At 38.2% G+C, this 24438-nt stretch overlaps 1 protein-coding gene across 1 annotated transcript in view; it reads right to left on the reverse strand.

The window, feature by feature from the left end:
* Positions 1 to 20563, reverse strand: part of LOC116300622 (organic cation transporter-like protein) — a 33639-nt gene extending 13076 nt beyond the window's left edge. Inside the window, exons 1-9 of the mRNA XM_089034059.1 lie at positions 20451 to 20563; positions 13725 to 14038; positions 13108 to 13336; positions 11636 to 11831; positions 11111 to 11347; positions 10790 to 10924; positions 10052 to 10149; positions 5373 to 5484; positions 4899 to 4971 (exon numbers count right to left, since the gene is read on the reverse strand). Of these exons, the coding sequence (XP_088890185.1) occupies positions 4899 to 4971; positions 5373 to 5484; positions 10052 to 10149; positions 10790 to 10924; positions 11111 to 11347; positions 11636 to 11831; positions 13108 to 13336; positions 13725 to 14024 (1380 nt within the window). The 5' untranslated portion in view covers positions 14025 to 14038; positions 20451 to 20563. The remainder of the gene's footprint in view (positions 1 to 4898; positions 4972 to 5372; positions 5485 to 10051; positions 10150 to 10789; positions 10925 to 11110; positions 11348 to 11635; positions 11832 to 13107; positions 13337 to 13724; positions 14039 to 20450) is intronic.
* Positions 20564 to 24438: the final 3875 nt, after the last annotated feature.

Consider the following 24438-nt stretch of genomic DNA (forward strand, 5'->3'; position numbering starts at 1 on the left):
TTATTGGAAAGGAGCGTCGGCCATCAAGAAACTCGCGACCGCGGCCAGGGTATCAGAAGAAACGGCTAAGAACTGGCTAAGAAAACAAACCCTCTGGCAGGTTTATCTTCCCGTGCCGAAGTACATTCCCAGGCCCAGCTTTACCGTAAATGCCCCTAATGAAGTTCATCAGGCGGATTTGCTTTTCTTACCGCACGACAAGGTGAGAAGAAAGACCTATAGGTACGCTTTGACCGTAGTTGATATCGCAAGCAGATACAAGGACGCCGAACCCATAACCAGCAAGGATTCTGGGGAAGTCGCAGAAGCCCTAGGTAGGATTTATAAGCGCGTCTTGAAATGGCCTAAGCTGCTGCAAGTGGATGCGGGGACGGAGTTCATGGGCGTGGTTACTAAGACCCTGAAAGACCACAGCACTAAAATTAGAAGAGCCGAAGCTGAGTACCACAGGGGTCAGAGCATCGTCGAAAGATTCAATAAAACCCTGGCTGAGCGTCTCTTTGGATACCAGTATTGGAAAGAGTTGGAAGATCCCTCCAAACGCAACAGGGAATGGACCCAGAGGCTCCCCCGGGTCGTCGCGGCTTTGAACAACGAGGCGGCCAGGACTACGGGAATGAAACCCAAGGATGCTATGAAGAAGAAACACGTGGAACACAAGTCCTACGTCAGAAGTTCGAGGGCGGTCGGACTGAAGGAAAAAAAGCTACCCCGCGACATAGTGGTCAGATACCTCTATCAGCCGGGGGAACTCGAAGGTGGCAGTAAGAGAGCCACGGATCCTAACTGGTCTTTGGAAACCTATGAGATTTCAAAGTCCGTCACCAAGGAAGGGCAACCCGTGTTGTATTACCTAAATGGCCCGAGTCGTGGATTTGTCATGGAAGAGCTGCTCATAGTCCCCAAAGACTCAGAGTAGTGCTGCTCCACGCGCCCGATTACACTCTAGGCATGTCAGTCTTACGTTGCCTCTGCAATGCCCGCGTTTGTTATTTATACGATCCACGGAGAACTGCTGATCGTCATTTGGGTCAAACCTCCATAGTAGAGGTATGTTACATTTGGCACACCTTGCCCCTTTCTTATAGACGTCGTCCACGCATAGGTCGAACGTCATATCTTTTTCTTCGTCGTGCCGCTTGTAGCGAAGGAGTTTCTTAGCAATGTTCTCTTTGGCTATGTCCTCTGGCGTTTTATCGTAACGCAGTTGCGGACCCCAGCTTCTTTTCAACTGTTTGGCATATTCTACGCGGCTTACGGCGGTGTAGATAAGGTTGCTCCAACACAGCCGCTGGTCTATGATCCATAAGGTTTCTTTTATGGTAAGCCCTTGCGCGCTGTGGACTGTCATGCAATAACCCAAGCGCCAGTCTGGATGGGAGGTTATTTTTTCCACCTTTTCTATGGGTACCCAGGCTTTATCATGCGTTACTGCGTTCTGCAGTTGGATGTCGGTACCAGGTACCCAGACGTCTCTTTTTTGCATGCGGGTGTCGTGGGGTTTATAACAAACAGGTACGGGATGCGTAGGGAAGCGCTCTCGGTGTATATTGAGTAAGTCTTTCTGTATGCGAGACTGTGCTGCGCGTTTGCTGCTCAGCACCAGATCCTTTGGATGCCATGTGTAAAGGAAGTCCTCGTATTTCTTCGCTCGTACGCGTTTGCGCAGTGTTTTGCATTGCTCGGCGTCACTAAGGCCCCTTAATTCCGCTTTCAGGTTTCTTACTTGATCCTTGCTGCGGTAGTCGGTGTTAATTTCCTCCGCATGGTCTACGAACCCCTTTAGCCATTCGTGGGGCATCTCTCCGGCTATTGGAGGAGGCTGGCAGGGATCTCCGGCGAATATTACTTGACACTTTCCACGGAGGAACTCTACGAATTCTTTGAGGATTTCCAAAGGTACGGTGCAAATCTCATCCCAAAGTATCACCGGAGGTATGTCGTGGATGGCTTCTGGTACCCACTTTTGGCCATTCCAACGAAAGAAGCTGTGGTAGGTCTGCGCGTCGTGGCCCATTTCGCAGAGTTCTCTTTCCAAACGATGCGTTGGCGTTAGCACCTTTAAGGCCGGAAAGAGTTCTAACACACGCGTAGTCTTACCGCTGCCTCCCGTACCGTAAAGGTAAGAGAAGCGTTGGTAGGAAATGGGGTCCTTTACGGTTGGCATGGGCCTCATTGTGGGCATTACGACGCCCCAAGTATTTTCTCCGTGATATTCTACGCGTTCTCTCCAGGCTTTTATTTCTTCGTCTTTGACGCGCCATTGGCCACTTTCTGCTAATTCATCGTCGGTGTAGAATTCTTGCATCTTTTCTAAGACGTGCGGTTTCACGTATAGGGAATCCGTGGCTACGCGCGGGATGTCCTCTTTGTCGAACCGCAGCAGCATCGCGAGAAGGTTAATATGCGCATATGCTAACATACTCGCACGCAGGTGGTAATATTGCGGTCGATGGTCTTGGTAGTAACACAATGCATTCCATTTCTGTTCTTTCTGACCTTCTATGAAGTAGTCCCATTTCTCCACAGACACCATTGTTCCTTGTTCATGGGCGCGCTTAATAAGGAAGCTTAACTCTCCTTCGTCTGTTATCAGGCGTCGCTGCATATGTTTTTCTCCTTCTTTAGCGCCCTGTGTGAATTTACCTATAACAATTCGCGCTGTGGGGTTGTGCTCTGGGAGCCATTGTGTAAAGGCGCTATGACAAAGTATGGCTTCATGCGCCGCGTAGGTAAGCAGCTTACGCTCTTCGAAGAACTTCAACAGCGGTATGGGTATCCATTCCTTCTCCTGCAAGTGCTTTCCATACCACGCGTAGATTATTGGATGCAAGTTCTTTGCAAATTTCCAACTGGTCAATCTAACGAATCCTGTAGCTGGCGCATCGTACTTACCATCTAAAGCCACGCGGAAGAACTGGGAGTCCGGATGTCCGTAACGGTCGTAATATTCCTTACAATCGCCGAGGCCTTTGAAACTGGCAGGATAGCAATGTTTCATATCCAGCGACACGTATTCGTCTTCGTCGTACTCCATGTTCCATAGGCCTCCGTGGCCGTGTTCTACGCATGCTTTGGCTACGTCTTTGAACTCTGCCGGCGTGGGTTTCCAGCCGTTTCTTTTCTTGGCAGCCAGAAAGTCCAAACTACGGGAGCTAAGCACTTCGTCTGAGAAGTCTTCTCCTAAGGTCTCGCACGCGCTTTGGATGCGCTGGTGTTCAACTTCGGGGCGGTAAAGAGTACCGTCTTGCGTCATAAACTGACTTCCTTCTGAATCCATTAGCCAAACGGAGTTCTCGTGGATTAAATCTGCAAGTGGCGACTCCTTGTAGACCTTGGTTTCTTTTTTTCGTGGGAATCTAAGTTCTCGCCACGCATGCCCGTTGTGTTGGTAAATTACGATAGGCGCACCACGGCCGCCGTACTTATGCGTCCCGGAGTAAATGAAGCCGTCGGTAATATCTTTCACATGGATTCGCCTCTCCAGCGCCGTTTCTAACTTCTTGATGTTATCTATCGACCCTCCGGTCCTATTAGTATCTTTTTCCCATTTCCTGATGGCTTCTCTTCTCTTTAAAGTCAGTTTACCGCCCCGAGAGGAGTCTTCAAAGAACTCTCTTACTAACTTCCCTACGCAGTTACCGGGATGTCGCATCGGTTTCAACTTCTTAACGTCTGGCGTCTTTATCTCGTACGCACCGTAAATGACTACGGTAACCGGGTAAGCAACCTCGTAGAACAACATGTCTATTCCTACCAATGCTCCCGGGCGTGTGTTTTCGTTTAAGACAAACAGGTCCTTCTTACCAGACGCCCTGATAGGATTGCGCCCCTTTTCTATCATCCACTCGCCGTCTAAATACTTTATGAACGTTAGCTCCAACCGGTAGTTACCTTCGGGTATTAAGTTAATTATTCTTTCAGCCCTTTCTTCTGTCATCGTCTCGTCCGTATCTCCCTCCATAAATGTTGTGAAGGCAAAGTCAGCATCCAGGCGATCCAACACCTGAGTTCTCAGTCGGCGCACAGTTTTGTTACGAATGCTCGTGATGGTGTCCATCTATATCTAAGGAATATTTTAACCTCCGTTTGCGGTACCCAACACAGCAGCAGTAAGGACTTATCGCGCGGCTTATTCCCGCTGCCGGCGCCTTCCTTAAACCGCCTGTAAAACCCGTAAATCTTTGACATTGACCGCGAGTCCGCCTTACTGCTGCTTCTTTAACGCATGTTTTTTGGACACAACCTGCTGGTAACGAGCTTTGAAGAAAAATATATGGAATTTCAAAAGGCAGTTTCCTTGAAAAACAACATGTACAGTGCTCGATATCGTCTTTATGAAACCTTCTATTTTGGGGTTGATTTTTGATGTTCTTCTTCTTTAAATTAGACATCGAAGCTCGACGTCAATTCGAAACTATACACGACATTCCACTATCTTTCTAATTTTCAGGTCCTAAAACCATACCCTTTCCCCAAGGTATCAGTGGAATAACTCCTAAAACATATTCTACAACTTCTAAAATTTGTGTTGATTGATAAATCAAGACATAATTAATTGTCTTAATAAGAATAATTTGATCTTTTTATCCGTCATAGTACCCGTCTTCTAACTCGGCACCGTTTTGAAAATCAGATACTGGAACGTAAAGTCTCGAATGGAAACAACACTGTTCCAGCCAAAATAATTTGCCGAGAGACGCCCCCCCCCCCCCCCCCCTGCCTTGCCATATTTGTAGCTAAATGAAATCAACCATCGGATATCACTCATTAGCATTAGATTTCAGGTACTCCGGTTTTCATTCATTTAGACAATTTCTCACTCGTTGCAGGGCATTCCATGTGCTATCATAGTTAACATTATTGTGCATTTGACAAAACGGTTAATATAAACTTACCGAGTAGACGACGTATGAGGAGCAGGCAGAACCGATGTTAGATGCAGCCTCCAAAAATCCCATGGCAGTATTTCTATTGAAAACAATATCATTCGAGAATTTATTAATACCTGGGTTTGCAGGTATAACAATTGTCAATTCTAGTTTCTCCTAAGCTCTCGGGTGATCAACAATCATTAGGAGTAATAATTAACAAGATCATGGGCGGATTTACGGGGCCTGCGCCCATAAATCATGAACCTCGAGGTATAAATAACTCAATGTTCAACCTTTTCTATATCTATAACCTATTCTACTTCCTTATATCTATGGAAGTCAAGTAAGATCCATTGTTTGAGTCGGAAGCTCTCGGAAAACCGACTTATCGCACTAATTCTTGCTTCCCTGTTCGTGCGATGTTTTTCTCTCGTGAAATTGAACATGCAATTCCCTTGTCAGGTATTTATTGTTCTATGCTATTCTACTACGACATACCTGATAACTGTTGGAAAAAATTCCGAAGAATGAACACAAACACTATTGAAAGAAAGGGTGATAAACAACTTGCCCAAAACAATAGCCGACAAGATTTTACCAGCAAGGAAGCCTGTAGGGAAACATCGGGAAAAAATGCGTTAAATGCGTGGCAAGCGGTTGGGTGAATTTTTCAAGAGAAAAAGATCAAACTTTTTCCATACATTTGTGAACATTTGCTCTTTTTAGCGCCTACGCCTATGCGCACACATTTTAATGTACTGCGCATGCGAATAAGTCCCATATATAGAATTTTAAAATGGCGGACAATTATGAAGGTCTTCTTTGTTTGTCGATAGGACTGCGCGATAGGAGATGAAGGAGGCTGCTTTGTCTTGAACGCTGGAAAAGCATACGATAGTTGATTTTAAAAAACCGAATTCTTCAACATTTATAGAGTTCTAAAGGGCAAATATTCGTTGTAATATGCTCTCCTTTTTACATTTCATTCAGCATTAAAATGATTTAAGCTTATTTATAAAAATATCAAAAATTTTGTTAAAAAGTCTTTGATTTGTCGATTCGTCGAAAGAAACTTCTCGTAAAAAAACGCGATTGCTAAAAAACACACTTGAATTCTTGAAGAATATTTCTTGGTCCATAATTGACTACCTGGAAATTTTTTAAAATCTGTTGATGGTCTATAATTTGTCCCAAAGCAATGTTTTATGTCCATTTCCGAGTATCAAATTACAAAACATTCACTGCACTTCATTGCAATATTAGAAGTTTGGCTGCCAATTGTGATAATCTTGTACAAATGCTTTTTGATTTAAAATTCTCATTTTCTCTAATTGGTCTTTCTGAAACTAAATTAAAATTTGATAAGGATCCTCTGTCTAATACTGATATAGACGGATATGAATTTGTTTCCCAACCAAGTCATTTGAATGCTGGTGGTGTAGCTTTCTATATAAAAGATGGACTAGATTTTAGTATCCGTTCAGAAATATCCCTATCAGAGCCTGAGTTTGAAGCTCTCTGGATTGAAATTCACTCTAAGAATCAATCAAATCTATTGTGTGGAATTATATATAGACATCCAAACAACAATACTGATAAATGTTTGGACTATTTGAATTCCACAGTTGAAAAGATACACCAAGAGAATAAACTTTGCCTAATAATGGGAGACTTTAATATTGATTTATTGAAAATAGACTTACATGTAGATTCAGAGAATTTCATTAATACACTTGGCTCTTTCTTCTTCCAGCCACAAATTTTGCAACCGACAAGAATCACTAGCCACTCTGCAACACTTATTGACAATATTTTCTTCAATTCCATAGAACATAATATCATAAGTGGCAATATAGTATATGATCTCACAGATCATTTACCTAATTTTATTATTTTTGACAAGCCTGTGCATTTAAAATCTAGGATCTAGGGGAAATGTTCATAAAAGAAATTATTCTAAACTAAACAAGTCTGCATTGATCGATGAAATTTCATCAATAAATTGGCTGTCAGCATTTCCTCCCGAGCTTGATCCATCTGAAATGTTCAGTTGTTTTCACAATAGAGTATCTGAAATAGTTGATAGGCATGTACCAATAAGACAACTGTCCAGGAAAGAAATAAAATTCAATTCAAAGGCAACAGGTCCTTTCAGCATACCAACCAGGTTACTAAAGTTACTTTAAAATGTTTTGGCAAAGCCTCTTGAGATCTTGTTTAATGCATCGTTTTCAGCTGGTATAGTATCAGACTTTCTTAAGTCAGCTAGTGTTATACCAGTTCATAAGAAAGGCTCACACCTTTCCCTCAACAATTATCGACCAATATCATTACTTTCTGTATTCAATCGACTTCTGGAAAAACTTATGTACAACAGGTTATTAAAATTCTTAGACAAAAATGAAATTCTTTCCAGCAAACAGTTTGGATTCCGTGCAAAGCATTCAACTGATCATGCTATTCTTAGCATTGTTGATAAAATTCAAAAAGAAGTTGATGAGCATGACATTTCCTGTGGAATCTTTCTGGATTTTAGTAAAGCCTTTGATACGGTTGACCACAGAATTTTAATTAGCAAATTAGAACGCTATGGTGTAAGAGGAGTGGCTAAAAGCTGGTTCACATCTTATCTTAGTAATCGTAATCAAACTACTGTTGTTAATGATGTTACTTCAAACCCACTGGATATAACATGTGGAGTGCCTCAAGGATCTGTCCTTGGTCCTTCGCTTTTCCTACTCTATGTAAATGATTTTCACCTTTGCTCCAATCTCTTTGAATTCCATCTGTTTGCTGATGATGCTAACCTTTTTTATAGACATAGAGACATCAAAACATTAGAATCTCATATTAACTCAGAAATTAGTAATGTTCACATTTGGCTCTGTGCCAATAAATTATCACTCAACATAGAAAAATCCAACTTTGTTCTTTTCCATGCACCCCAAAGAAAAATCACACACCATTTCCATCTAACCATTAATAACAATACTATTAAACAAAGAAATTGCATTAAATATTTAGGAATTTACATTGACTCAAATCTAGGTTGGAAACCACAAGTAGAATATATTGCCAAAAAAATCAAACGCAGTATTGGTCTATTATCAAAACTTCGTTACTATGTGAATTCAAGGATTTTTAATAATTTGTATTATGCTTTAATTTACCCTTTCTTAATGTATGGTATAATAGCATGGGAAAATACCTATCAAACTACATTAAAACCTTTATATTTATTACAAAAGAAAGTTGTGCGTATTATTACATTTTCTTCATTTGATGAGCATTCAAGCCTATATTTAAACAATTAAATTTCATTAAAATCTTTGATCTTGTAATTTTCAAAATATCAACTTTCATGTACAAATTTAATAACAAGTTATTACCCTGTACCTTTGAATCATTTTTTACTATTATTGATAAGGTGCATGGATATAACACAAGAGCAGCAACAAAAAAGTCTTTTTATTTACCCAAGGCTAGAACTAATTATGGAATATTTAACACACGATTTCAAGGACCTAAAATCTGGAATTCTATTGATGAATCATTTAAGAAATTGTCTCTTTATCAATTTAAGAAAAAGCTGAAAATTGATTTAATTTCTAAATATTAAGATCAAGTTTTAATGCTTTTACAAATTAACTTAAATATACTGTAAAGACTGATGATGCTCCTGTGTGCTGGGTGTGTATTTGCATAGTTTTTATGTCTTTTTTGTCACTTTTTCAATCATATTGACTTTTTTGCCTATGTGTTTATACGGTGTGTTATTATTATGTTATTATTGTTATTATTAGTGTGTTATTATTATGTTATTATTGTGCTCATTATTATAATTGTAAATAGCAGAAATCCCGACCCTAAATGTAATGACTTTTAATTAAGAATATGTAAACCGACTTCCAAGAATTTTTAGCTTTTTAGTTATTTTTGGAAGTTGGTACCCCTCAATCTGTTCAACATAAAATAATGTATCAAATTAGAACAAAAAAATGTAATAATGGGTACAAATAAAGTTCTTCTTCTTCTTAACGTAGTTTTGCTTTATAATCAAGCGGGATTCCTGTGTTGTGTACACGGACGTACGGACGAAAGTGACGTAGTAGTCAAGCCATCTAAAATCAAGTCGAAATCAAAAAACGTTTTTTCAACTCAAGCTGGCACGACAAAATTAAAAATGATTAAAAAAAAACGGCAAATTTCTTTCAATTTGAAGTATATCAGAGTTCAATTACCTCATGTAGCTTGAAAACGTTCATCGCTATCTTCTTTAAATGGTATATAGTGTGGGGGTTTTATTTACGCAAGACTGGATTGACAGATTAGGATCAAAAGTTTGTTAAATAGCCGAATTCGTTTCTCTAAAACTGCTCGACAGTTAGCTTGCAAGGTGACTTGCTTTTTGCTGAACGAGTAGAATTTTTTCAACACTATAGTTAGCTCTTTCTCTCTATATATATTTCTGCCGTTTTGATTTTATTTTATTGCGAAAACCCGTTTTTTAAACTACGGGTAATAAACAAAAACATTCAAACTCATTCCATACCTTAACTTTTGGGCGAAAACTAATATATATTTAGGCACTGCCTAAAAGCGGAGCTTCCGATACGGAAGTCACAGGGAACCCAATTTGAATGAAAGATTAACAGGAAGTAACCTAAAAAACTGGTTGCCTCAGTTGCAATGCCTTGACCTTAAAAATATTGGTAATAATAGCCAATATACTTTGGCTGTTATAATCCCAAGTAATTTTTTTTATAATAACAAAATGGTGGTTGTAACCTAAAGTAAATCGTTCATAACAACCAATATTTCAACCATTTTAAAACTGGTTGTCTCAGTTGCATAAATTTAACCAATGTTTTTTGGTTGTTTCAACCAGGCAGTTTTATAATGTAGTGACTGTAGTTAGCGTTAAAAACGTGCAGATATTCCAAATGTATGGTCGCTTATTGAAAGAAGTATGATGATGATGATGATGATGATGATGATGATGATGAAGTATGATGTTGATATGATGATGACGATGATGATGATGATGATGAGATGATAATGGTGGTGGTGGTGGCGGCGGTGATGGTGATGGTGATGGTGATGGTGATGGTGATGGTGGTGATGGCGATGATAATGATGATGATGATGGCGATGATGATAGATGTAATGCTACATACCTTCACTACCATCGTCATAATAAGACAAAAGTGCAGCAGAAAACATGAAAACACCAGCCATCCACAGCCCGAAAATAACCGTCTTCTTTCGCCCAAACCTAAAACATCAAACCAAAAAAGTGCATCTACTGTTTAATGTAATACGTCATTTTGCTTATATGGTGATGGTTGAAAATTAACAACAATATTTGAGTCTTTGTGGTACAAACATCAAAATGATAGGCTCCAGCCGTAAGAGTTTTATAACACAACTCAAAAGAGTGCGTTTCATTGCTTGGCCGACATAATTCCATGGCTTTAAGCGAAATCCTTCACACGTACAATAACATACCATTCTTGAATTCATTGAGCGACAGTGTTTCCAGATCGAATTTGGTATGGGTGTGTCAAAAACGTTTTTGCATTTTGTCCAGTATAATCTTTACTTGGAGTGTTACTCAAGTGAATACTTTAGTTTCGAGTTCTTTGTTTCTCAGAGTTAGACTCATGTGTTCCAGTGACGGTCAGTGGAATTTCATTTTTTGTATTGTGGAACTCGTACATTCTTTACTTTACTGTTGCTATTTTTTAATCTTTAGACACTGATATGAGGCTAAGCCTGAGTAATTGATTCTGTAATCAAGGAATACCAGTGGTACTTTGGAACTCGAAAATGGTCTATTCGGAGAGTATTGTAAGCACCATGCTACATGCTCTTAGAAAAAAAATGGGTTGGACTTGGCCATGGGTTCTACTTACCTATTTAATGCAGGTATTCCCACTATTATCGCAAGTGCTTCACACACAGCTTGCAGAAAAAAGTTCAAGTACATGTTGCCACCAACAGTTGGTGCACTCAGTGTAATGCCATAAAATACTAAACCATTGACAAACCTTGAAAATGGAAAACAATTGGTTAATGGATTGTGCATGGTTATGGAGAAAAAAAAAACAATCGTAGCACGGGGCGCAGTTCTCAATCTGTAAGAGATCATGATAAGTCTCCGGCGATTATGGAACAGATCTCTTAAGCTCTTTAACTTTAACTAGTCGACTGTGGACTTCACTATGTGTACTTACCAGCAATACCAAGAAAATAAAATTATGTGCGCCTTTGAACGAGATGCAAACAGATCCCTTATATCTCCAAGTCTCTCTTTCTCACCAAGATTCCCTCTGTCCTCGTTCACTGCAAGTAGGGTCATGTCATCATCCAAGAGGACTTTTTTGTTGACTCGTGCAGCAGTTTTCAATGTCTTCTTGGCCTCATCAATCCTGCCTTTCACCAAGAACCAACGAAGAGATTCCGGAGTATACCTTTTGTATAGAAATGGTTTTCAACATTGCATATTTGAAACAAATTATATGATATTCAGAATTTTGTCGCATCCACGAAAGTTTTGAGAAGTGTCTATTGAGATCCAGTTTTAATATACCTTTGCGAGCCGAGTTTGCTTGGCTCCAACCAGGCTCCAAGCCTAGGCTGCGGCACTTGATGTTCTTGATGTTAACATACATTTTAATGTATTTTATGCGACATTAATTCTTTCGTGGTCACTCAGTAGAAATCGGGAAAGGCCTATTGAACAAGATTTTTTCACTTACCACCAAAACAGAATAAACAACATCCCGGGAGCACTTGCGATAATAGTAAGAAGACGCCAACTTTGTAAAAGGTATCCTAGCAACGCTAACACACACAAGGAAATCTCCCATGACGTCCAATACGCCGTTCCAACCATGCTGCGATGTCGAGCGCCGACATATTCCATTACCAGAGTAAAAGAGCTAGGTATAATCCCTGCAAATAATGAAATATCTAGAAATTATAATTACTTCATTGAATTAAGTGCGCGCGCACAATATCTATCATGAGACTTTTGACGCAAAACAAGCAAATAAAAATATTTCAATCACTTTCCATCGTGATTTTAGTTTATTATATGCATACTGAGGCATTCATGTGAATCCCGGTAGCAGAAGTTTGATACTTCTCCAAGCCAGCATATCTTTCTATGTTTGTTGAGAGGCGAGGCGCGTAGGCCAACGTGAACGGTGTTGTTGAAATAGGGACTTGCTCAGCAACTTTAATTTGGGCAACTTGTCCAAATACGAGGCTTTCGAGCAACTTTTGTTCTTTTTTCAACTTTTACACGAGTTCAAACCAATTAACAGGCCCTTTTTTTTTTTCCCAGCTCCAATAATTCAAATACTGTTTGACAATAGGCCAAATGCAAAACTTGCACCAATGTGAGACTTAAGTTGTGAAAGAACTTTTCTAATCACGCCAGATTGCTTTGAATCACGTCAGACCCCTTTGTTCACAACTTAAGCCTCACATCGGTGCGAGTTTTGCATTTGGTCTATAGGCCGTACAGTGTTTGACTACACGTTTGTGAAGCAGTGGTCTCTTCCGGTGGTAATTTGTAATACGATTCAGGTGGTCAGCGGTCGTAAAATGAACACAAAATGGCGGACAAAGATGATGAACCGCGAAAGAAATTGGCGACAAATGCCTAGAAAATATATCTAGTATTTGATTTTTTTGAGCAATGTTTTGGGAAATTATGAGCAACTTTTTGGACTTCTTGAAGCAACTTGTGGGCAGCCCTATGTTGAACCACACCGCATTTAAAACCGACTAGGGCGTGGAAACTCCTTCGTAAAGTCCAAAGAAAATTTCGGGTTCAACGCAGGCTAATTTACGAGATATGGCTTTCCATTGAGTATGTCTCAATGTGTATATAATAGCTGAAAAACATGTATGCTATAGTGTCACAAAGTTGACACTGGATTCTTAAGAACATATCTAATCTTGCCTTTATCCTTAGCTTACAAGCTTACAATCGTACAAAAGACAACAAATTGATCAATCACATCAAGTGAAGGTCACATCACTTGCCCTTTTATGGGCCGTTTTCACGCGGTAGCCATGTTGGTTTGAGTACACAAAATCGTCCACCTAGCCTATCAGCCTAGTATGACGTCTGTTTTGCCTTATAGGCTACACAATGGAATATTGTCTAGTGAGGAGCGTTTTTTAAATAGATTTGCCTCTTTATCCTACTTGTTCTTACCCATTCCTAATCCCACAAGGCATCTGAAGAGTGCAAATACCCAATACGTTTGAGCAAACGCCGACAACAGCCCACAAGTGCAAAGGAAGAAATAAGTGAAAAATACCATATTTTTCCTTCCGTACTTGTCCCCAAGAATGCTGGTTGCCAATACACCGACGATTCCGAACAGAAACGTAAGGGAATTAACCAAGCTGGCTTGTTCTCCTCTTTCACAAACCAAATCCCACTAAAGAGAGTGAAAAACATAAATATATGTACTAAGGGAGAAAATGGTATTTCATATATCGAATAATCTTGTCCAGGTGGTCGTGACAACTAATGGTTTTTAGCCCTAAAAGGCACCACTTATTTCAAAGCATAATCTAGGGGACAAAAATCAGATGATGAACCGAAAAGAAATAGCGATGATGATTAACTACTATTCTGGCTGTCATTGAGTTGCAAAGCCACACCGAAAAAATGATAGCAAAGTGAATGACACGTGGTCTGAAACGGAAAAAACATTATGCCAACATAAGATGGCCATTTTCGCTTGACGCAGTTCACTTTTTAAGGCTGGTTAAAAGCAAAAGCAAAATACAAGAAAACGACTTACAGTATCACTAACGACGTACCTCTGTGACAATGGAATCAAAATTTCCCTCCACAGCGAATTCCCAGTCTTTACGTGGAATACTGCAACGATGTTCATAGTCTTTATCGCCAGCTTTAAAGGTTCCATTTAAGGTGCATGAAGTAGAGTTTGCTTTACACTTCCACGGAGGTTCAGCTGTACTGAATGTCATCACCAGGAACACCATCACAAAGAAAAATATTGCATAGTTCATGATACCAAATAATCGTAGCTGATATAGTCCAAAACTTCCAATTTTGTCGAGAATGTGTTCTTTTGGTTCGTCCACAGCCATTTTCATAGCTCTAGTGAAGACTAATAAAATTAAAAGGTTTTCGTAAGTCCACCTAGCATTAATACAATAGTACGAATATTCACTATAGAGTACAAATACTATGAGGGTGTAGCATAAATACCACTAAATACTGCTAAATTATGCTAATCCTATTGTTTTCTATTGTTTAATTAGCACTATTTACTACTAAATAGTGCAAAGTGTTGACACTTTTAGTGTTTGTACTCTACTATCCTACGACCCAATATAACTTTACCATAATAATATATTATGCATATAAGTCATCATCGCATGACATGTTGAGATAGCCGTACGAAAATCACCGATAACTATGGAACAGGCCAGAGTTTTCTTATGACAGCCATGCCCAATTTTGTATGATTGTCACACCCATTTTTATTGATTGATTCCAAACATTCCACTTGTATTTTAACTGTAGCCATAGATATAAATTATTCTTGGATGGAAGTACCGGCGAACGGCAGCGCTAACTGGAACGCTAACTGGAAACTAACTTCGTTCGACGGGAGAGGGGGGGGGGGGGGGGGGAGGGAACAGTTTTTTTCAATCTTTGGTTTTGCTAAGCACGATTAGGCTTCCCAATAAAGATGTTAACAAACGAATAAGCGTTTGCCATTACATGTGGTCTTTTAGTATGTGACATTTTGGCTCCTTCTTTACTACCACATACACGTGGAATGTTTAGGACAAATAAGGAATGCTCTTTTACAGTTTTTGCAAAGAAAGTAAATTTGTATGCTGGCGTTCTGGATGCAATGAACGTGCAATCCGACACTATCACTGTTAAACATACTCAGGAACGGTTGTAGGGCAGGCTTTGCTATTTTATTCATCATGACAAGTCTTTCACTGATGAGGCGCTGTATCAATGGCTTTCGAAAAGTACTACTTTGTCCATTTTAATCAGAAAGGCCGTCATAACTTTATTATTTTATACCTTTTGAATTTTAAGACATGCCTGAAGACTCATGTGTAGCGGCTGGCCGCTGAGTTCGAGGGGTTCCATACACGGGGTTAGATTACTGCTAGTACAAACAATCGATAGATCTTTATACGACGAGGATTTATTGCTTATACTTGGCGTAAACTGGAACACAATTAGTTACAATCACGAGTTACTATCGAAAACTAAAAAATCAACATGATTCCACAATAATTAAATCCAATTCCGATGTGCTACTCTATTTAGCGTAAAACAATGATGTACTTATGTAACAATCAAATGTACTTAAATCATGATGCGACGTTTTCGGGCTTATAAGGTTACTATTCGAACAAAGACGTAAATATTCTAATGTTTCTCAGATTAATTAATAAAGGAATCAGGTATACTCACATAACTGTCCCGTACTACTGCCGAGAGGCGTTCGATTAATGTATTAGGATACGAAAAATGACGATTTGCTCGAAACAAGTTATGACGCTTTTTACTCTAAACAACACTCCAAAAGCAATCGTCAAACTTTGATCAAAAATAGCGAGAGATATAAAACAGATATCAAAAATCTGGAACACCCTTTTTGAGTTTATTATCTCCTGAGTATGTAAAGAGATTTCCCGCAAACATAGCTTAAAATGTACGTGTCTGTTAACGTTTTTACTGAGGCATGGTCAAATTTCGCTTCGAGGACAATAACGTAAACAACAATTTGAAAAATCGTATTTTGAAGATTTCTTCATAAGCTATGTTTATTCAGCTTTCAGAAAATGTATACTTTGTTTGTGTTATACTATAAAACAAGCGCGCTATTTCAGTTTGCGCGCATAGTGTGGTCGTAAACGTATTCTAATACCTTAAGGTGAGAATATGTGGACCGCGTAGCACTTATGAAATACAACAAGATATAGAAATATAGATAAATTATAGTGCTTGGGAACGAGGTTATTCCGGGCGAAAGCCCTTGGAATTAAATTCGGAAAAATTAATTTCCGACCTCGCTGGGAATCGAACCCACGACCTTCGGAATTGTACTACTGATGCTCTACAAGCTGAGCTAGAGGTCAGATTGAAAGCAGGCCGGGGTGAAATATACCTTAAGCTATGATTTGAGCTGTTGATTTGATCGACGATATTGTAGGTTGTTTTGTAATTTGAAATTTGATATATGATTCGAGGTTTTTAAATAGTCACTAATGGATCATTCTAATTATCACAGGGATCCCATACAATCATTTACATCATGCCTAAATGGATTTTTAATTCCCGCTTCTAATATAATTTTTTTAATATTAGACACATGCAAATGAAACCGTAACTTTATCTTATAACCTATATTAGAAAATTCATAAATAAATATTCATTAGCGTAGCAATGCAATCATGGCAATGGATAAGAACACGTGACAGCGTTTTTATGTATCGATTTAAAAACAAAAACAAAAAACAAGAAAATTAAAGTCAGGGGCGGCTTTGATTTTTTTCAGGGGAGATCGGGGCTGACAAAATCCCTGATGAATAAAGATTAGTGTGTTATGGGATTTGAAAATACTGATGAATTACTAGAGTCAAACATTACTGAATAGTTTTAAATCTCATAAAACACTAATCTTTTATTCATTAGAGATCCGACCTTCCCTTAAAAAAAAAAAAAACTAAAAAAAAAATTCAACACGAAATGAATGGAAATTTAACTCAGCCAAAAGTTTAAGGAGTCCGCATTGATCTCCTCTAGACTTTTACCTAGAGCTTGAAAGGACTCTTTGCCCGGGAATTTCAAACTTGAATGATCTTGTTTAGTAGCAATGATACGTATTTTAATTTTACGGGAACTGAGCAATTTTCGAAAATGAATTATAGCCCACTTTGTAGCATAAAGGCCTGATGAATTCTACTTTAAGGTTCCTTGAATCTACTCATCTTGGCGATTACTGAGCCAAATGCCAATTTACTTTGCAATACGTATTGTTTATAAAACGAGAGATCGTTTTTTATCGGCATATAAAAATACGAGCCGATAGGCGAGTATCGTTATAGTCGATAAAACATGGGCTCGAGTTTTATAAACGGCTTAGAAGACGCATACTTATTTTTAATATTTAATCTGAATAAACCATTTGCTAGAGAACTTCGTCAATTTAGACCAAAAAATGATATTTCGTAGGCATAACATTGTGCAAGTTACAGTTTAGTTATTCTCAAGAGACATGCGAATTTGGCGATCCATTAAGGTATCAGAGTACCCCTAGCGACCAGTGTGCATTCAACTCTTTAAAACCTTTTAATCGAAACCTCAACAAAGTATACATTTTCTGAAAGCTGAATAAATGTAGAAGCTATTCCTTTTTTAGTTTTTGTAAAATAAATTTATCCTTTTAAGTTAGAGCGAATTATTCAAATTTTCACCTTGGCATCTTCGCGTAGTTCGATGACAGCCGTTAATGATCGGAAACCAATGCTTATTACCTTTCCAAGAACGCAAGACATCACTTGTCAAAAGTGTGTCTCCTATCTTTGGTTAGTTGCCCCGTTGCTTTTTTATACGCTCCTAAAGTTATGACGCTGCTATATCAGATGTATCCGAGCCAAAATCCACGATAACTTTGGAAATAAGCAAAAAATCAAAAATCGGAGAAAATCTTTTGAAGAGCAACATCCAATATGACTTTCTCAAAATTTCAGTTAAATCGGTCAAATTTTCTTTGACAGTGAACTCAAAATGTAAGGGTAACTGCAGAACGCAAAATCACTTCAGAGAAAAAAACAAAATTGCTTTTCAAGCGAAGAAGTGCCTTTCTTGACATAAGGAGACACAAATCCGTAGGGAGTTACTTTGTATTTGAAAAATTCTTAATCTATACAGCTGTTTTACGGGTATCGCCTATCGGCTCGTATCTTTATGTAATATTTATTAAAGCCACTAATAACATGAGAAAAACACAACAGAAATCACGACCCTGAAGAGTCTTGTAAATCAGATACAGAATCCTGTTCATTTGCATAAACTTTAAGATGGATTTTCTTGGTCAGATTCACTTTTATCTTAAAAATTTTAGCGAAACACAAAGGAACTAACCTAGACGTTTGATAAGTAATCTACAGTATGAGTGGCCATGTTGTATCCAATATACAAACTAGTACTCGAGGCGTAGCCGACATATCGTATACAACACAGACACGAATATTGATATTGCTTAACAAATGTCTAGGTTAGTTCGTTTGCGTTTCACTAAAATTTCAAGATAAAAGTGATTCTGCCCAAGAAAATCCAAATTTAATTTTATACAAATGAACATGATTCTGTATCAGAATTATAAAACTCTTCACAGTTATGATTTCTATTGTGTTTTTCTCGTGCATGAATTATTATGATGAGTTTGTTAAATGTCGATAAAACACGATCTCTCGTTTTATAAACAACACTTGATCTACAGCTGTTTCACGTTCAGGACCATAGCCACAAATTTCTGATTGGTCCGGTTTTCGAGGGTTTTCAGTTTTTCTTATATTTTTTTATTATTTTTCTTATATATATATTTTTTATTTTTCTTATATTTTTTCCCCAAAAGTTGGTCCGGTTGAAACCGGACTAACCGTACCGGTGTCTACGGCCCTGACGTTTTTTTACGGGTTATTAAAGCCTCTCTTAGAAATTTCTTGTTATCATATATCCTGTTATATAGTATTAATTATTATCAATATTTCATTCATCAAAGCCAATATTTATTCAGGAATCATATCCAATTCGGGAAATTACATAAACAAGCCTATATCGCTTCAAAAGCGATGATGTTTCGGCCCGTTATCTATTTATCGTAAATGAAAACGAAACGGGGACTAAATATAAAGAAAAAATACTAACACTTGTCACTCAGACATTCTTTGGGAGAACAGAACGGGATTATTCACATTTAGAAATCGATACTATGCCCCCCTCCCCCCCCCCCCCCCCCCTCCCTGATAAAAAATGAACGGTCCATCATATAAACCTCGAACCAAGATATTAAAAATGAAACTAAAAAAGCCTTTTGGAGCATAAAAATTAAAACTACTTTAGAACAACTCGGATTGGGGATAATTTGGATGAAACAAAATGAACTTTCTCCAAGATGGTATGAATATGGAAAAATAATAACCCAAAGAATATATGACATTGAGAGGCAAATTTTATGGAGTAATCTCCACAATGATGAAAGGAAAGACGACAGACATAAAAATAAACTCAGAGTCTTTCGTCAGTTCAAAACGGATTATAACTTTGAAGAATATTTAAGTCAAGTCACCAATATTAAGCACAGAGTGGCGCTTACAAAATTAAGAATTAGTAACCATAAGCTTGAAGTAGAAACGGGGAGGTATAAGAGGCCTTATCTCATTTACGATGAAAGGATTTGCCCAGTGTGTAAGTCGGGAGTAGAAAACGAAAAACACTTTCTAGTTTGGTGTCCACTATATAACTCTCATAGAAACGACTTAAGAGAGTTCATAGAAAAAAACACCAGCATTAATTTCAACAATATGAGCGCTGACAGTCGTTTTATGTTCTTAATCAATTCAAAATCAGCGTCTCTACAAAGAGCCATATCAGCATACATTCATCAATGTATGCTGATACGTGAAAATGAATTAAGAAAATTATCTAATACATAGTATATATATATATACCTATAATATATTTGGAATCAAACACTCATGTACTATTAGTATAAGGTGCCAAATAAAATTGTATTGTATTGTATTGTAAACCTGCATTGTCTTCACATACGGCGTGTAGTAGAATGATTTTCACATGACCGTGAAAGAAAATAGACCATTTAGTTTGTAATAGTTGATAAAGAACAAAAGAAAATCATTGGTTTAGAGTCTACTACTAACTATTAGTTTGCCTATTCTTTCACGATCATATGAAAATCACTCTATTCAAAATATTAGGGACCTTAAGCTGCAGGACGGCAACGTGGTCGACAACGTCGGCGAAATTGAGGCGCTTCAACCTTCTATTATATTATTATTTCGTGTTTACCTAGGATCATACTCAATAAAGCATACCCGTTTAAGAGTGAAATGACGTCTTTTGGGAGCGCTTTACTTATAACGAAAATCAGAAAAGATAAGCTTTTGGCGTAGCCGTTCTCTTTAGTACGTAAAGATAGGACATTTCACTTCTTACTTTCAGCATAAGACGGCAATGATGCACAGTATTTCGTACATTCCAACGAGTATCTATTGAATAGCGCAATTAGTGCTATTGTATGGTTGCAACGTCATCTTTTCAAAAGATCTCTAATTTTACAAGTCCTAGGATAAAAATGTGTGCAGTGCAGCGGTACAGAGATTATTCAAAGTTCCTTAATCAATTATCATTTCAACATCTAAAAAGTTCAAAGAAATATTGATGCTTGATGAAACGAAATTTTAAATCCTTTGGTTTAAAAGCTTTTAACTGTTTAGCTAGTTGTAATTCAAATATCTTACCTTTAATAAACGAGTAGGTATCCGAACGATGTGGATTGATATGTCAAAAGTCCCTGTATATAAAATTTCTATCCATTCACATATTTCGTTGTCACTTTGAAACCTTCGTTTCAATTGGAATTATATTAATGCCCTCAGACGATATGATAGTCCCTTTTCTTATTAGGTAAATACCGCTGTGTTTTATGACTAAAGACTCAGCTGAACAGGTTCAGCCTCGCTTAAGAGCAAATCATTTGCAAAAGTCAACTGCAGTGAGTTAAAGTTAAACTCCGTAATCCAGTTGATCTGCCTAGAGCACCATCAGATACTGACATTGTTATCAAGCCCGCTGACAAAGGCGGTGCAGTTGTTGTCTGGCGTTCTGACCTGTACAAACAGGAGGCTTTACGTCAACTCTCTGACACTAATTTTTATTGTGAAATGGATAAGGATCTTACCCCTGACAATCAAAAATTAGCCTTTACCTTCCACTGCTAAAAACCTCTTTTCTATTACTCCTCGTACTTCTCCCGTCTATTTTCTTCCAAAGATTCATAATAAAGCTAACAACCCTGGTCGTCCTATTGTTTCTGCTTGTAGTTGTCCTACCGAACTCATCTCTAGCTATCTAGATTCTCTCATGCTGCCTATTTTTCAGTCGTTACCTACTTATATTAAGGATACTAATCGCGCTCTTAGTATTTTTAATGATTTTCGCTTTCCTGATAACTCTTCTAAGCTTTTGTTTACTATGGATGTCAAATCTTTGTATACTGTTATTCCTAATAATGAGGGCCTTCGTGCACTTCAGCATTTTTTCGATCTTCGTCCTGTCCTCGAGCCCAGCACTCCCACTTTGTTACGCTTAGCTGAACTTGTTCTTACTCTTAATTGTTTTTCTTTTGGTGATCGGTATTAGGGACGAAGCTGCAGGACGCCAACGACGACGACGACGGCAACCATACAATAGCACTAATTGCGCTATTCAATAGATACTCGTTGGAATGTACAAAATACTGTGCATCATTGCCGTCTTATGCTGAAAGTACGGACGTGAAATGTCCTATTTTTACGTACTAAAGAGAACGGCTACGCCAAGAGCTTATCTTTGCTGATTTTCGTTATAAGTAAAGCGCTCCCAAAAGACGTCATTTCACTCTAAAACGGGGATGCTCATTGAGTAAAATACTAGGTAAACACGAAATAATAATACAATAGAAGGTTGAAGCGCCTGAATTTCGCCGACGTTGTTGCCCACGTTGCCGCCTTCAGCTTAAGGTCCCTATTATCGGCAGGTAAACGGTGTTGCTATGGGTACTAAGATGGGCCCTAGTTATGCCAATTTGTTTGTTGGTTATATCGAAAACCTTGTATTTCAACAATATATTGGACCTAAACCTGAGTTTTTTGGACGGTATATTGATGATTGTATTGGTGCTACTTCTTGTTCGCGTAATGACTTAGATTCTTTCATCTCTTTTGTTAACTCTTTTCACCCTGCCTTAGACTTTACGTGGGAGGTTAGTGAAACATCAGTCACTTTCCTTGACATCTTGCTTAGTGTTAATGACGACCGTCTTAGCACTAGTGTCCATTACAAACCTACTGACTCTCATTCTTATTTACTCTACTCGTCTTCTCATCCGTTCTCGCAATTTCTTCGTCTTCGTCGTTTTTGTAGTGATGATCTTGATTTTTCTGTTAAATGTTCTGAGATGCGTTCCTTCTTCCTTAAGCGTAATTATCCTGCTCATGTTATTGATCACGCCATTCGCAAAGTTTCTACTATTGATCGTACCACCGCTCTCACTCCTCACACTCGTCCCTCTAATGATCGCATTCCTTTCACTCTTACGTATCATCCTATTAACAATTCCATTAAACCCATTGTTAACCGCAACTTTTCTCTGCTTGACTCTGATACTCGCACTTCTGCTATTTTCAACAACCGCCCTCTTTTTTCCTATAAACGTGATCGTAATCTTCGTTCTTTTTTTGGTCAAGGGAATTCTTCCCTCTAACAAAGAACTTGGTACTTTTCGCTGTTCTCGTAAACGCTGTTATACTTGTCCTCACATAGCCTCTCACACTTCTGTTGTCGGTCCTAAATCCACTGTTAAAATCACTGAGCATTTTGTTTGTACCACTTCTAATGTTGTATATTGTATCAAATGTACCCGCTGTAATCTTTTGTATGTGGGCGAGACTGGCCGCCGTCTTGGTGATCGCATTTACAATCATCTTTATGATATTCGCAATAACGATTCCACCAAACCAGTTTCCCGCCATTAATCTAGCTAGCCATTCTCTTTCTGACTTCATTGTTTTCGGTCTTTCTTTGATTAACGGCAACAATGATTGTTGCAAGACCAAAGAAATGCGGCTTATTCACCTATTGGACACCCTTAGTCCCAACGGGATTAATGAACGCTTTACTTTCAACTAACCTTTTCTTTTGATTGTTTGCTTTGTTTCCTTGCCTACCTTGTTCTCATTGGTTTCTTTTGTCTTATTCTATCATATAAACACTCCTTTCTACCACCTCTTTCTCTTTTATTCCGACGAAGGACTAGCGTCCGAAACGTCAGTAGGCTTTTTCGTCTTTTCACGGTGTATAATTTACCTTTTCATCATTACTGTAAGAAAAAATTGGTAACCCCTGGAGTTGATTCATGGCTTGATTATGTTACTTCCGTCCGTATATTTGGAACCTTAAACGAAATTTAAAGCTAGGATACTTTGAATTAGCATCCCTGGATTAGCCTCGTATGCAGACGTTCTTAGTGTTCGCACGCAACGTTTCCTTCCCCATGAACGACCTTTCCAAAAATTGACCAATCAGCATGAACCTTTTAATATCGACAAGGTTCGTGTGGATTGATTAATAATCGAGATTATATATTCCAAATGTTTATGGTAAATTATTAATTTATCTAGCCCTACCACTATGTATCGATGTTTTGTTGTTGTTGTTGTTTTGTTGTTGTTGTTGTTTTGTTTTGTTTTTTTGCTTTTTTTTTTGTTGTTGTTTGTTTTTTTGTTTTTTTTTTTGTTTTTGTTTTTTGTTTTGTTTTTGTTTTTGTTTTGTTTTGCTTTTTTTTTCGTTTGTTTTTTGTTTTTGTTTGTTTTCGTTTCGTTTCGTTTTCGTTTTTGTTTTTTGTTTTTGTTTTTACTCGATGTTATCCCTTGTAGCATTTATTCCTGCAAACAAATAAGTTTTTTGATAGAGATGTACCGGAGATTTCGGTTCAGAGAGCAATGTCCATGGCCAAGCCCGGTATGTCAAATATATATTTTTTCAAAAACTTTTCGTTTTTTTCTTTCGATCGTTGCATGCTTGGTGGTTCAAACACACAAAAGTACCAATGCATCGTTTCTTGAATAAAATTTTCTTTGAAAATCATATCATTGATCCGAGGGATCACACTGTAAAATTTTGTTTGTGTGAAGAAAGTTATTGTTCTTGGTTGAACTATCTAGCGCGCGCCCAATCGATCATGTGACAGGCGTTCCTCGTACGAACGTGTAAGGAATGGAATGACTGTGTCCGTTTGGACCTAGACTATCAAGATCGGGGCTGTTTTTACACAAATCTTCCTTTAATCCTCGTTATCTTTTATAATTAGAATTTTCTTATTGGCGGTAGATTACATAATTTTGTAAAACATCGTAGTCCCCTACGTCTTTTCTGCGTCTTTTCTGCGTCTTCATTCAGTGCAGTGCCATCTTGTCTCCCTCCCCTGGGGCATGATGGGATTATTACACACAGGAATCCCGGTCGCGCGAAACAAAGGGTTCCCAATTCCCAAAACCAGGAGGGGAGTAAAACTTGCTATAGGAGGGAATCTATTTTATATTTCAGTCAGAATCTAAGAATTCGAAGAAATTTAGCACTTGCTTTTTTTAAGAGGGAATCTGTTGTACATTGTGATAGGGTACAAATCTGGGAAATGAACTTTCCTTACTGAAATATATATATATATTTTTAACTGAATGAATGTTTTAG

Source organism: Actinia tenebrosa, unplaced genomic scaffold, assembly GCF_029948245.1.
Source record: "Actinia tenebrosa isolate PJP-AT-01 unplaced genomic scaffold, QUT_ActTen_1.0 PGA_scaffold2__45_contigs__length_23673736, whole genome shotgun sequence".
Classification (NCBI taxonomy): Eukaryota; Metazoa; Cnidaria; class Anthozoa; order Actiniaria; family Actiniidae; genus Actinia; species Actinia tenebrosa.